The 13,134-nt window shown below is 44.1% G+C and overlaps 1 protein-coding gene across 1 annotated transcript in view; it reads right to left on the bottom strand.

The window, feature by feature from the left end:
* Window positions 1-4,074: 4,074 nt before the first annotated feature.
* The window catches only part of hmgxb3 (HMG box domain containing 3), a 69,497-nt gene continuing 60,437 nt past the window's right edge, over window positions 4,075-13,134 (bottom strand). Inside the window, exons 21-22 of the mRNA XM_067996098.1 lie at window positions 5,774-5,983; window positions 4,075-4,611 (exon numbers count right to left, since the gene is read on the bottom strand). Coding sequence (XP_067852199.1) covers window positions 4,165-4,611; window positions 5,774-5,983 — 657 coding nt within the window. The 3' untranslated portion in view covers window positions 4,075-4,164. The remainder of the gene's footprint in view (window positions 4,612-5,773; window positions 5,984-13,134) is intronic.

Genomic DNA, 13,134 nt, shown 5'->3' with positions numbered 1-13,134 from the left:
GAAAGACAAAATTGTACCCGCCTCTACTACTGCCTCTGGCAGCTCGTTCCAGACTCTCACCACCCTTTGAGTGAAAAAATTGCCCCTCTGGATCCTTTTGTATCTCTCCCCTCTCACCTTAAATCTGTGCCCCCTCGTTATAGACTCCCCTACCTTTGGGAAAAGATTTTGACTATCGACCTTATCTATGCCCCTCATTATTTTATAGACTTCTATAAGATCACCCCTTAACCTCCTACTCTCCAGGGAATAAAGTCCCAGTCTGTCTAACCTCTCCCTGTAAGTCAAACCATCAAGTCCCGGTAGCATCCTAGTAAATCTTTTCTGCACTCTTTCTAGTTTAATAATATCCTTTCTATAATAGGGTGACCAGAACTGTACACAGTACTCCAAGTGTGGCCTCACCAATGCCCTGTACAACTTCAACAAGACATCCCAACTCCTGCATTCAATGTTCTGACCAATGAAACCAAGCATGCTGAATGCCTTCTTCACCACCCTATCCACCTGTGACTCCACTTTCAAGGAGCTATGAATCTGTACTCCTAGATCTCTTTGTTCTATAACTCTCCCCAATGCCCTACCATTAACGGAGTAGGTCCTGGCCCGATTTGATCTACCAAAATGCATCACCTCACATTTATCTAAATTAAACTCCATCTGCCATTCATCGGCCCACTGGCCCAATTTATCAAGATCCCGTTGCAATCCTAGGTAACCTTCTTCACTGTCCACAATGCCACCAATCTTGGTGTCATCTGCAAACTTACTAACCATGCCTCCTAAATTCTCATCCAAATCATTAATATAAATAACAAATAACAGCGGACCCAGCACCGATCCCTGAGGCACACCGCTGGACACAGGCATCCAGTTTGAAAAACAACCCTCGACAACCACCCTCTGTCTTCTGTCATCAAGCCAATTTTGTATCCAATTGGCTACCTCACCTTGGATCCCATGAGATTTAACCTTATGTAACAACCTACCATGCGGTACCTTGTCAAATGCTTTGCTGAAGTCCATGTAGACCACGTCTACTGCACAGCCCTCATCTATCTTCTTGGTTACCCCTTCAAAAAACTCAATCAAATTCGTGAGACATGATTTTCGTCTCACAAAACCATGCTGACTGTTCCTAATTAGTCCCTGCCTCTCCAAATGCCTGTAGATCCTGTCCCTCAGAATACCCTCTAACAACTTACCCACTACAGATGTCAGGCTCACTGGTCTGTAGTTCCCAGGCTTTTCCCTGCCGCCCTTCTTAAACAAAGGCACAACATTTGCTACCCTCCAATCTTCAGGCACCTCACCTGTAGCGGTGGATGATTCAAATATCTCTGCTAGGGGACCCGCAATTTCCTCCCTAACCTCCCATAACGTCCTGGGATACATTTCATCAGGTCCCGGAGATTTATCTACCTTGATGCGCGTTAAGACTTCCAGCACCTCCCTCTCTGTAATATGTACACTCCTCAAGACATCACTATTTATTTCCCCAAGTTCCCTAACATCCATGCCTTTCTCAACCGTAAATACCGATGTGAAATATTCATTCAGGATCTCACCCATCTCTTGTGGTTCCGCACATAGATGACCTTGTTGATCCTTAAGAGGCCCTACTCTCTCCCTAGTTACCCTTTTGCCCTTTATGTATTTGTAGAAGCTCTTTGGATTCACCTTTGCCTGATCTGCCAAAGCAATCTCATATCCCCTTTTTGCCCTCCTGATTTCTCTCTTAACTCTACTCCGGCAATCTCTATACTCTTCAAGGGATCCACTTGATCCCAGCTGCCTATGAATGTCATATGCCTCCTTCTTATTTTTGACTAGTGCCTCAATCTCCCGAGTCATCCAAGGTTCCCTACTTCTACCAGCCTTGCCCTTCACTTTATAAGGAATGTGCTTACCCTGAACCCTGGTTAACACACTTTTGAAAGCCTCCCACTTACCAGACGTCCCTTTGCCTGCCAACAGACTCTCCCAATCAACTTCTGATAGTTCCTGTCTAATACCATCAAAATTGGCCTTTCCCCAATTTAGAATTTTAACTTTTGGGCCAGACCTATCCTTCTCCATAGCTATCTTAAAACTAATGGAATTATGATCACTGGTCCCAAAGTGATCCCTCACTAACACTTCTGTCACCTGCCCTTCCTTATTTCCCAAGAGGAGGTCAAGTTTTGCCCCCTCTCTAGTCGGGCCATCCACATACTGAATGAGAAATTCCTCCTGAATACACTCAACAAATTTCTCTCCATCCAAGCCCCTAATGCTATGGCTGTCCCAGTCAATGTTGGGAAAGTTAAAGTCCCCTACTATTACCACCCTATTTTTCTTGCAGCTGTCTGTAATCTCCTTACATATTTGCTCCTCAATTTCCCGTTGACTATTTGGGGGTCTGTAGTACAATCCTATCAAAGTGATCTCTCCCTTCTTATTTTTCAGTTCTACCCATATGGACTCAGTGGGCGAACCCTCGGATTCATGGTATAACACATTATTGTTGCACATTTCAGCATCTGATTGTGCCATTATCCTATCTTTTTTGACAGTTACAATTTTTGGAGAAAAAAAGTACAACTGACATGTTCAAGATAAAGACTGGTTAACATCTCATTATGCATTGGAACATCTGATGCAGACACCATCCATGAGACTCCAATGACCTAAATTGAGTTTTAACATACCACGTAGAGATAACTATAATGCTATATAATCTCACACTACGATCAAACAAAGCATAAGCATGGCTGTGAATAGGTAGTGCTATTAAATACTCTTTTGGTCAGATGGCTTCATAAACCTAGATATAGAAAATACTTAATGTAAGGATCAATTTTGTTTTTCCAATGTGTGTATTTAGTTTCAGGGCAGGTTTTAAACTTACTGAAGGAAAGAATGTAGCATCTTATCTGGATTACAGAATTGTTGAATCATCAAGAATGTAGAAATTCCAAATAGAGCTGAACTCGCTGCTTTCTGCAATTCAAACAATCAGTAATGCTTAATCAACAAAACTCCCAAGAGCAAAACTACTGATACATTGAAATTACCGGTCTTGTAGGGACCTCCATGCTCTTTGAATGAATCACCCTTCACAGATCACAGAAGTTAGTCCATTTTACCAATATGGTGAATCACTGAATAGTCAATTTAAGACTTAGACATTATCAGGACATTGGGGCAGCACCCATGTGGCTCTCCCATTCTTGTCACAAAGTCATCTCACCTGGACCTGTGCAGTTAAACATAACAAAACACACAGATGTATCCAATTCACAGTGAATCTCTAGCGAGGCAATGGAGCTGCACCTTAATACATGAAAGATGCCATACTCCAAGAGTGAAGAGGCAAGTCATCTTATTTTCTTACTCAATCGGCATCCTGCCTTTAGCACAGGAGTCTGACCTACTAATACAGAGAAGCTCAAAGTCATTCAAGACTTTTGCACTAGGCAAAATATCTGTGGAGAGAAATAATCTGACAAAGTGTAAATCAACTATAGCTGCGACATTGAACCAGTATTTGCTAAAAGTACAAGGGCTGCTCCTAGGAGCAAGTTATTCAGACTCAAAGTGACTTTAAAAAAATAATTTAAGAGTGTAATTTACAGGAATAAAGAACAAACTTGCATTTATATAGCACTTTTCATGAACTCAGGACGTCCCAAAGCGCTTCACAGCCAATGAACTACCTTTGAAGTGTTGTCACAGTTGTTAAGTAGGGAATACAAGAAAATGTCACATTGATGTAGTATGGAGTGCTCTTCTGAGGTTGAGGCTGAGGCATGTTGCTGGGGCAGAGTATAGGGAGCTTCACTCTGCATCAAGCTGTTCTATGCCTTACCTGAGAGTGCTTGATGCTGACACTGGATACCCAAAAAGGGAACAGTCCCATTCACCAGCATTATCATCCCTCACCTTGATGAGTACAAAAACAGTAACAAATGTAGACTACAAAGTGTTCTCTATGGTAGTACAATCTCAGGCACAACCCAAATCAAATCCAACCGTACCATCCTTCCCCTGCCCATGACCACTAAAAGGTTTCTAAAAAAAGAGTATAAGAAATCACAAACACATAATATTTTTAATTAAATAGTAGTGAATAAATACATTACTTGACAAATCATTTTCCTTAACTACTTTAAGGACCAGTTGTTATGCCAGCTCCTCAGTCTCACTCTCTGTGTTAAGGTGTGCTATCCCCAGTCTGTACAAACTATCCCGTATCACCACCTCTCCAGGCTGACAGCTCTGCAAAACTTCACTGATTTGTTGGTTTACAATGTCTCTGCTGGTGAGGAAGTCGACCAAGCGATTGTATAAATAATAGTAAGTAGCATTTTCAAAGGTGATGGACTTTTGCCGCACATTATCCACCTTGCTGTCTGGAATAGCTTTGAGGACGTCGCTGTAAGGCTCCAGCTCACTACAAAGGCTGATAGAATGGTGTCTTGCCATTGTGTCCTTCTCTGTGCTCTGGTCTGTATCATGGTACACAATTCTGCGGGCATTGGACTTGGTTATAGGATGTTGAATGTTGCTGTCCATTAGAGTCACATCCATAGTGTAATGCTGATCAAGTAGCTCTGGACAAGACACATGCTGGAAGAAGAATTCAGTTTTAGATCCAGTATCAAAATACCCACACCTGGACTCTAACATGACAACTTTATTAACTATTATTTTCCAAAAATAGAGACTCAAGATATGTGATTTGTTATTGTCACATACCAGCGGCGTACTTGGCTCCCTGAAAGGGCGCAGGATTCTCACAGAAAAAAGGGGGGCGCTGATAATGCAGCACTATGGAACCATTCACAGGGGCACTCGGGAAATCTCCCGATTTCCCACATGCCCAGTTCGCCTCTGCACATTTCTAAGAGTAGTAGCTTATCATTTTCAATACTGCTTTGGTGTTCTGTGTTGTACCCTGGCAAAGTGTAGGAAGAGAGGGAAAAGCATTGGTACTGCAATCTCTGAGGCAATCAGGGACAACAAAGAAAGGAAGAAAGAAAGAAAACAAATTTACATTTATATAGCATCCTCAGGACATTCCAAAGCACAGCGCCAGGCAAATGTGCCAACCAATTAAGGTGCCAGCTGTGGCTCAATGGTAGCACTCTTGCCTCTGAGTTAGAAGATTGTGGGTTCAAGTCCCACTCCAGAGACTTGAGCACAATATCCAGGCTGACACCTCAGTGCAGTACTGAGGGAGTGCTGCACTGTCAAAGGTGCCATCTTTCAGATGAGATGTGAATCCAAAGCCCCGCCTGCACCCACAGATGGACATAAAAGATCCCATGGAGCCCAAGGAGCGATTAGGACGGGTGATCAAAGGGATGGGTTTTAAAGGAGGAGAGCTGGAGGGATTTGGCGAGAGAATTCCAGAGCCTGGGGTCTAGGTGGCTGAAGGCACGGCTGCTACTGGTGGAGTGAAGGAAGGAGTCATTATATGGGGCCAGGTGAAGAAAGATTATAGGGCTGGATGAGGTTACAGAGATAGGGAAAGGAAAGCCATGGAGACATTTAAAGAAGTGACAATATACACTTAAAATTGAAAAGTCAGTTCACACAAATAGCATCTGGCCAATGAATGTGACCCAAAAGCCATGGGCCATCAGTAGTACTTCTGGGTTAGAAATTGCTTAATCATGGGTTAGAAAATATTTAAACAAAAATAACCCACTGATTCTCAGATCATGTGTGTGGTATAAAGTGCATTAGCTTTCAGGTTACAGTAGTAACAGGAAGGTGTAGTACAAACCTTTGGTGGCTCCAGCGGATCTGAAAAGCAGCCTTGTTTATGTTCCCACATTTGTCCAGCAACTTCTGGATACCGCACATCTGCATTTAATGCAACATGTGGAGCCATGTCAACCACATACACTGGGGGCCAGTAGCGCGAAGATACCAGCAGGTCAACATGGTCACGCGCAGATTCTTTTCTCACGAGGTACTTTGATCCACAAACAACCTGGTCACAAAATTTAGAAACTTTATTTTGCTGCAAATTATAGCCAGCAATGCTAAATTCAGCAATTTGAAAGAAGGAATGAAAAGAACTTGCAATGACAGTACCTTTCACAACCTCAAAATATCCCAAAGCGCTATACAGCCAATGAAGTACTGATGAATTGCAGTCACTGTTATAATGAAGGGATATGCAGCAGCCAATTTGCAAACAGCAATAAGTTAAATGACCAGATAATCTGTTTTAGTGATGTTGGTTGAGGAATAAATGTTGGCCAGGACACCAGGAGAACTCCCCATCTCTTCTTTGAATAGTGCCACGGTATCTTTTACATACCCCTGAAAAGGCAGATGGGGCTTCGGTTTAACAGCTCATCTGAAAGACGGCACCTCTGACTGTACTGTACTGGAGAGACAGCCTAGGTTACATGCTCAAGTCTCTGGAGTTGCACTTGAACCCACGATCTTCTGACTTAGAGGCGAAAGTGCTACCACTGAACCAAGGCAATACAGATAAAAGATTTATGTATTCCTATCATCAGTCTTCTCAGGAATTATAAAAGTGAAGTTTGAACAGTCAAATATCAGTAGATGATTATTTTTTCTTTGCACACATGAAGACATAGTTCTAGTCTGTTCAGTGCATTACTGAGAGAGTACTGTATTGTTGGAGGTGCTGTCAATCGGATGAGATGTTTAACTGATGTCCCATATGCCTGTTCAGGTGGATGTAAAGCATTGTGTGGCACTATTTGAAGAACAAGGGAGTTCTCCTGGCCAACATTTATCCCTTAACTAACAGCTAAAACTGCTCATCATCTCATTGAAGTTTATGGGACCTTGCTCTGTACAAACTGATTGCCATATTTGCCTACATCAAGTGATGTCAGAAGTAATTAATTGGCTGTCTTGCTTTGGAACAATTTTTTTAAATCTTCAGTTAATTAAAAAGGAAAACAGCCCGTGGCACAAAATCATTTTAGTTGTTTAGCGTACGTACCAAAAACAAGGTTGTAGGCTTGTTAAGATTCATTTATTTCCAGAGTCAGTCATCACTTTTGTGAAACCGATACACAGATAAATGCATTGGCACAGTGGCACAAGTTCAATATACAGTCCCCATCACTTACACCGTCGGCGATTATCACGGACAGCCACATGTTGGGCAAATGCCGCTAACCATTTGTCATCATCACATATGACAATTACAAACGCACAGTTTAAAACATATGCTATTTTGTGCAGTGCAGTAATTACCGATTTAAAAGCTTCGCTGACTTCAAGCAAAATCAGGTCTTCAAGTGGCTTCAATCAGCTGTTCGTACTGTTAACAACTATGGGAAGCAGTCAGAAGGTGGAGACTTCAGGCAGCTTCATTCAGCTGTTTGCATTTTTTAATACATATTATGGTTTTACCACCCACTGCATGGTGCAGGTAAATCGCGTTAGCAATGATCGCGCCGCTAGAGGCGGTGGGGACAGTAATAGCATTCAAAGTAACACCTTGAATTCAGTGGTTACACTCTCCCCTCTAAATCAGAAGGTCATTATTTTTTTTTATTCGTTGATGGGATGTGTGCGTCGCTAGCGAGGCCGGCATTTATTGCCCATCCCTAATTGCCCTTGAGAAGGTGGTAGTGAGCCACCTTCTTGAACCGCTGCAGTCCGTGTGGTGACGGTTCTCCCACAGTGCTGTTAGGAAGGGAGTTCCAGGATTTTGACCCAGCGACGATGAAGGAACAGCAATATATTTCCAAGTCGGGATGGTGTGTGACTTGGAGGGGAACGTGCAGGTGGTGTTGTTCCCATGTGCCTGCTGCTCTTGTCCTTTTAGGTGGTACAGGTTGCGGGTTTCGGAGGTGCTGTCGAAGAAGCCCTGGCGAGTTGCTGCAGTGCATCCTGTGGATGGTACACACTGCAGCCACTGTGCGCCGGTAGTGAAGGGAGTGAATGTTTAGGGTGCTGGATGGGGTGCCAATACTGCGAGCTGCTTTGTCCTGGATGGTGTCGAGCTTCTTGAATGTTGTTGGAGCTGCACTCATCCAAGCAAGTGGAGAGTATTCCATCACACTCCTGACTTGCGCCTTGTAGATGGTGGAAAGGCTTTGGGGAGTCAGGAGGTGAGTCACTCGCCGCAGAATGCCCAGCCTCTGACCTGCTTTTGTAGCCACAGTATTTATATGGCTGGTCCAGTTAAGTTTCTGGTCAATGGTGACCCCCAGGATGTTGATGGTGGGGGATTCGGCGATGGTAATGCCATTGAATGTCAAGGGGAGGTGATTAGACTCTCTCTTGTTGGATGTGGTCATTGCCTGGTACTTGTCTGGCACGAATGTTACTTGCCACTTATCAGCCCAAGCCTGGATGTTGTCCAGGTCTTGCTGCATGCGGGCTCGCACTGCTTCATTATTTGAGGGGTTGCAAATAGAACTGAACACTGTGCAATCATCAGCGAACATCCCCATTTCTGACCTCATGATGGAGGGAAGGTCATTGATGAAGCAGCTGAAGATGGTTGGGCCTAGGACACTGCCCTGAGGAACTCCTGCAGCAATGCCCTGGGGCTGAGATGATTGGCCTCCAACAACCACTATCATCTTCCTTTGTGCTAGGTATGACTCCAGCCACTGGAGAGTTTTCCCCCTGATTCCCATTGACTTCAATTTTACTTGGGCTCTTTGGTGCCACACTCGGTCAAATGCTGCCTTGATGTCAAGGGCAGTCACTTTCACCTCACCTCTGGAATTCAGCTCTTTTGTCCATGTTTGGACCAAGGCTGTAATGAGGTCTGGAGCCAAGTGGTCCTGGCGGAATCCAAACTGAGCATCGGTGAGCAGATTATTGGTGAGTATGTGCCGTTTGATAGCACTGTCGACGACACCTTCCATCACTTTGCTGATGATTGAGAGGAGACTGATGGGACTGTAATTGGCCGGATTGGATTTGTCCTGCTTTTTGTGGACAGGACATACCTGGGCAATTTTCCACATTGTCGGGTAGATGCCAGTGTTGTAGCTGTACTGGAACAGTTTGGCTAGAGGAGCAGCTGGTTCTGGAGCACAAGTCTTCAGCACTACAGCTGGGATGTTGTCGGGGCCCATAGCCTTTGCTGTGCCCAGTGCACTCAGCCGTTTCTTGATATCACGTGGAGTGAATCAAATTGGCTGAAGACTGGCTTCTGTAATGGTGGGGATATCGGGAGGAGGCCAAGATAGATCAACCACTCGACACTTCTGGCTGAAGATGGTTGCAAACGCTTCAGCCGTGTCTTCTGCACTCACGTGCTGGACTCCGCCATCATTGAGGATGGGGATGTTTGCAGAGCCTCCTCCTCCCGTTAGTTGTTTAATTGTCCACCACCATTCACGACTGGATGTGGCAGGACTGCAGAGCTTTGATCTGATCCGTTGGTTGTGGAATCGCTTAGCTCTGTCTATGGCATGTTGCTTCCGCTGTTTAGCATGCATGTAGACCTGAGTTGTAGCTTCACTAGGTTGGCACCTCATTTTTAGGTACGCCTGGTGCTGCTCCAGGCATGCTGATCTATACTCCTCATTGAACCAGGGTCGATCCCCTGGCTTGTTGGTGATGGTAGAGTGAGGAATATGCCGGGCCATGAGGTTACAGATTGTGCTGGAATACAATTCTGCTGCTGCTGATGGCCCACAGCACCTCATGGATGCCCAGTTTTGAGCAGCTGGATCTGTTCTGAATCTATCCTATTTAGCACGGTGGTAGTGCCACACAACACGTTGGATGGTGCCCTCAGTGCGAACATGGGGCTTCACTCCTACCAATACTGTCATGGACAGATGCATTTGCGACAGGTAGATTGGTGAGGACAAGGTCAAGTATGTTTTGCCCTCGTGTTGGTTCGCTCACCACCTGTCGCAGGCCTAGTCTGGCAGCTATGTCCTTCAGGACTCGGCCGGCTCGGTCAGTAGTGGTGCTACCGAGCCACTCTTGGTGATGGACATTGAAGTCCCCCACCCAAAGTACATTTTGTGCCCTTGCTACACTCAGTGCTTCCTCCAAGTAGTGCTCAACATGGAGGAGGACTGATTCATCAGCTGAGGGAGGACATAGATGGTAATCAGCAAGAGGTTTCCTTGCCCACGTTTGACCTGATACCATGAGATTTCATGGGGTCCACAGTCAATGTTGAGGACTCCCAGGGCCACTTCCTCCTGACTGTATATCACTGTACCGCCACCTCTGGTGGGTCTGTCCTGCCGGTGGGACAGGACATACCCAGAGATGGTGATGGAAGAGTCTGCGACGTTGGCTGAAAGGTATAATTCTGAGTATGGCTATGTCAGGCTGTTGCTTGACTAGTCTGTGGGACAGCTCTCTCAATTTTGGCACAAGTCCCCAGATGTTAGTGAGGAGGACATTGCAGGGTCGACTGGGCTTGGTTCGCCGTTGTCCAGTCCAGTGCCGAGTGGTCCAATGCCGGGTGGTCCGTCCGGTTTTATTCTTATTATGACTTTTTTTAGCGAGATTTTACAACTGAGTGGCTTGCTAGGCCATTTCAGAGGGCAATTAAGAATCAACCACATTGCTGTGGGTCTGGAGTCACATATAGGCCAGACCGGGTAAGGACGGCAGGTTTCCTCCCCTAAGGACATTAGTGAACCAGATGGGTTTTTACCACAATCCAGTTGTTTCATGGCCACCATTACTGATACTAGTATTTTAATTCCAGATTTTTATTTCATTAATTGAATTTAATTAATTGAATTTAAATTCCCCAGCTGCCGTGGCAGGATTTAAACTCATGACTCCAGATTATTAGTCCAGGCCTCTGGATTACTAGTCCAGTAACATAACCACTATGCTACCGTATCCATTATGTTCAAACTCCACTGCAGGAGTTGAGCATATAATCTAAACTGACACTTCAAGGCAGCATGGAGTGTGCTGCATTGTTGGAGGTACCTTCTTTTGGGTGAAATGTTAAACCAATCTGCCTAATCAGATTGATCTCAACAAATCACTGTGGCTCTATTTGAAGAACTACAGGGAATTGTCCCAGTGACCTGGTCAACATTTATCCCTCAACCCACACCATCAAAATACTGACCATTATGTCACTGTTTGCTGTGTGCCTACGTGTTTGCCTACGTAACAAGTGATTACATTTCAAAGTGTGATGGCTGTGAAGGGCTTTAAGACGTTCCGTGAATGTGAAATGCACTATATAAATGGAAGTTTGTTCTTTCTTTCCTTTTTTTCAAAATATAAGACCAAACAATTTAGATTAAATGTTACAGGGATCCTATAGAAGAAAAGGAATTCCATACAAGTGCTTTGCCAATTAGCTTTGCATTTCAACAAAGGGGCCTCCATGCTGCCTTATTGTAGGTGCCTGAACTCAATTCCATTCCTATAGTTTAAATAGGATAGGATTTCCGCTGTGTTTTAATGGGGAACTTTAGCACAAGTTTCACTACAAGCTAAGAACTTGCCAAAAACAAGAGAACTTTTAATTAATCACTTTGTGCACCAACTAACCCTGCTTACTGAGCTGATCTGTGGATCCCCTAAGTACTTATCCCAAAGAAGCTAATATGCTGAAAGATGTTTTTAATAATGCAGCCCAAGTCTCAAGTGAGTAAGCTTACTTAGCTATTCTACCACTTGTAAGGACTTTTTATATCGGTCTTCTTTTAAGTCAGATTCTGGGAGCTCAGCATCCACGAGCTGACTCCTGATGTTTATGCTTATAAATTTGGTTTCTGAAGGCTAACCGCACACTTTTCGACGCACTTTTACTAACTCCAGTAAGACAGGAGCAGTCAGGCAGGCCCAGTGAAAAATGGGTCTTCCTCACTGCTGGTTTATAGTGATGCAGCCTCTGCTGTGTGATCTGATAGGAACAGGAGTAGGCCATACAGTCCCTCAAGCCTGTTCTGTAATTCAGTTAGATCATGGCTGATCTTTACCTTAACTCTGTTTACCCGCCTTTGCTCCATATCTATTGATATCCTTACTGAACAAAAATCTATCCATCTCAGTCTTGAAAATTTCAATGGACACAGCCTCTGTGGAGGGGTGGGGGGGGGGGGGGGGGGGGGGGGAGTGGGGGTGAATGGAAACGAGGAGTTCCAGATTTCCATCTGTGAAAAGGTGCTTCCTGATTTTACTCCCAAGTGGCCTAACTCTAATTTTAAGATTACACCCTCTTGTTCTGGATTCCCCCACCAGAGAGGAAATAGTTTCTCTGTATCTACCCTATCTAATCCAGTTATAATTTAAAACACCTCAATCTGATCACTCCTCAACCTTCTAAATAAAAGGGAATACAAGCCAAGTTTATGCAATCTGTCCTCATAATATAACCCTTTAATTCCCGGTACCATTCTGGTGAATCTGCGCTGTACCCTGTCCAGGGCCAATATATCTTTCCTGCAGTTCGTGCCCAAAACTGAATTCAGTACTCCAGATGGGGTCTAACCAAGACTCTATACAACTGAAGCATTCGTTCCTCAGTTTTGAATTCCAACTTCCTTACAATAAAGGCCAACATTTCATTTGCCTTTTTGATTAACTTTTTGTACATCTGCAGTAGCTTATAGAGAATTGTGTACGTGGACACCTAAATCCCTTTGTTCCTCCACAGCTCCTTGTCTCTCACCATTAAGGAAATATTCTGATTTGTCTAAAGATTATGAAAGCACCAAAGTGACATACAGCAAGGAGATCCCCTTACAGGGCACCTCCTCCTTAACACTGCTATCAATGGGATTGGTCTGTTTAAAGACTGAGAACCTGTCTTCTGCCCCATTCCCCAAAGAACTCTACCAGGGCTTTGTCATGTATTTAACGAATTCTAAAAGGCAAAAAAAAGCCTACAATAATCCTCTTGTACCCCATTTATAATTTCTAAACATGTTTCTGCACAAGTAGCCAAGGCCGGATGTCCTCAGTGATTATTGCTGTGAAACAGGGTGACATTAAATTTCATTAAACATGCATTTCTTTGACCTAAATGGTGTGTACGTACTGTCAAAGAAGCCATTGTGATTTCACCTCAACAATACTACCCTGCACATTTTTTGCTTTTTGTATTTTAAATGCTGGAATTATAATCCTAGAAGGAAACAAGTGAAGGTCTTATCTCAAAAGCAAATGCCCACAGAACTCATAAGGTCA

Source organism: Heptranchias perlo, chromosome 14 (assembly GCF_035084215.1).
Source record: "Heptranchias perlo isolate sHepPer1 chromosome 14, sHepPer1.hap1, whole genome shotgun sequence".
NCBI lineage: Eukaryota > Metazoa > Chordata > Chondrichthyes > Hexanchiformes > Hexanchidae > Heptranchias > Heptranchias perlo.
This window is presented reverse-complemented; position numbering and strand designations above follow the sequence as displayed.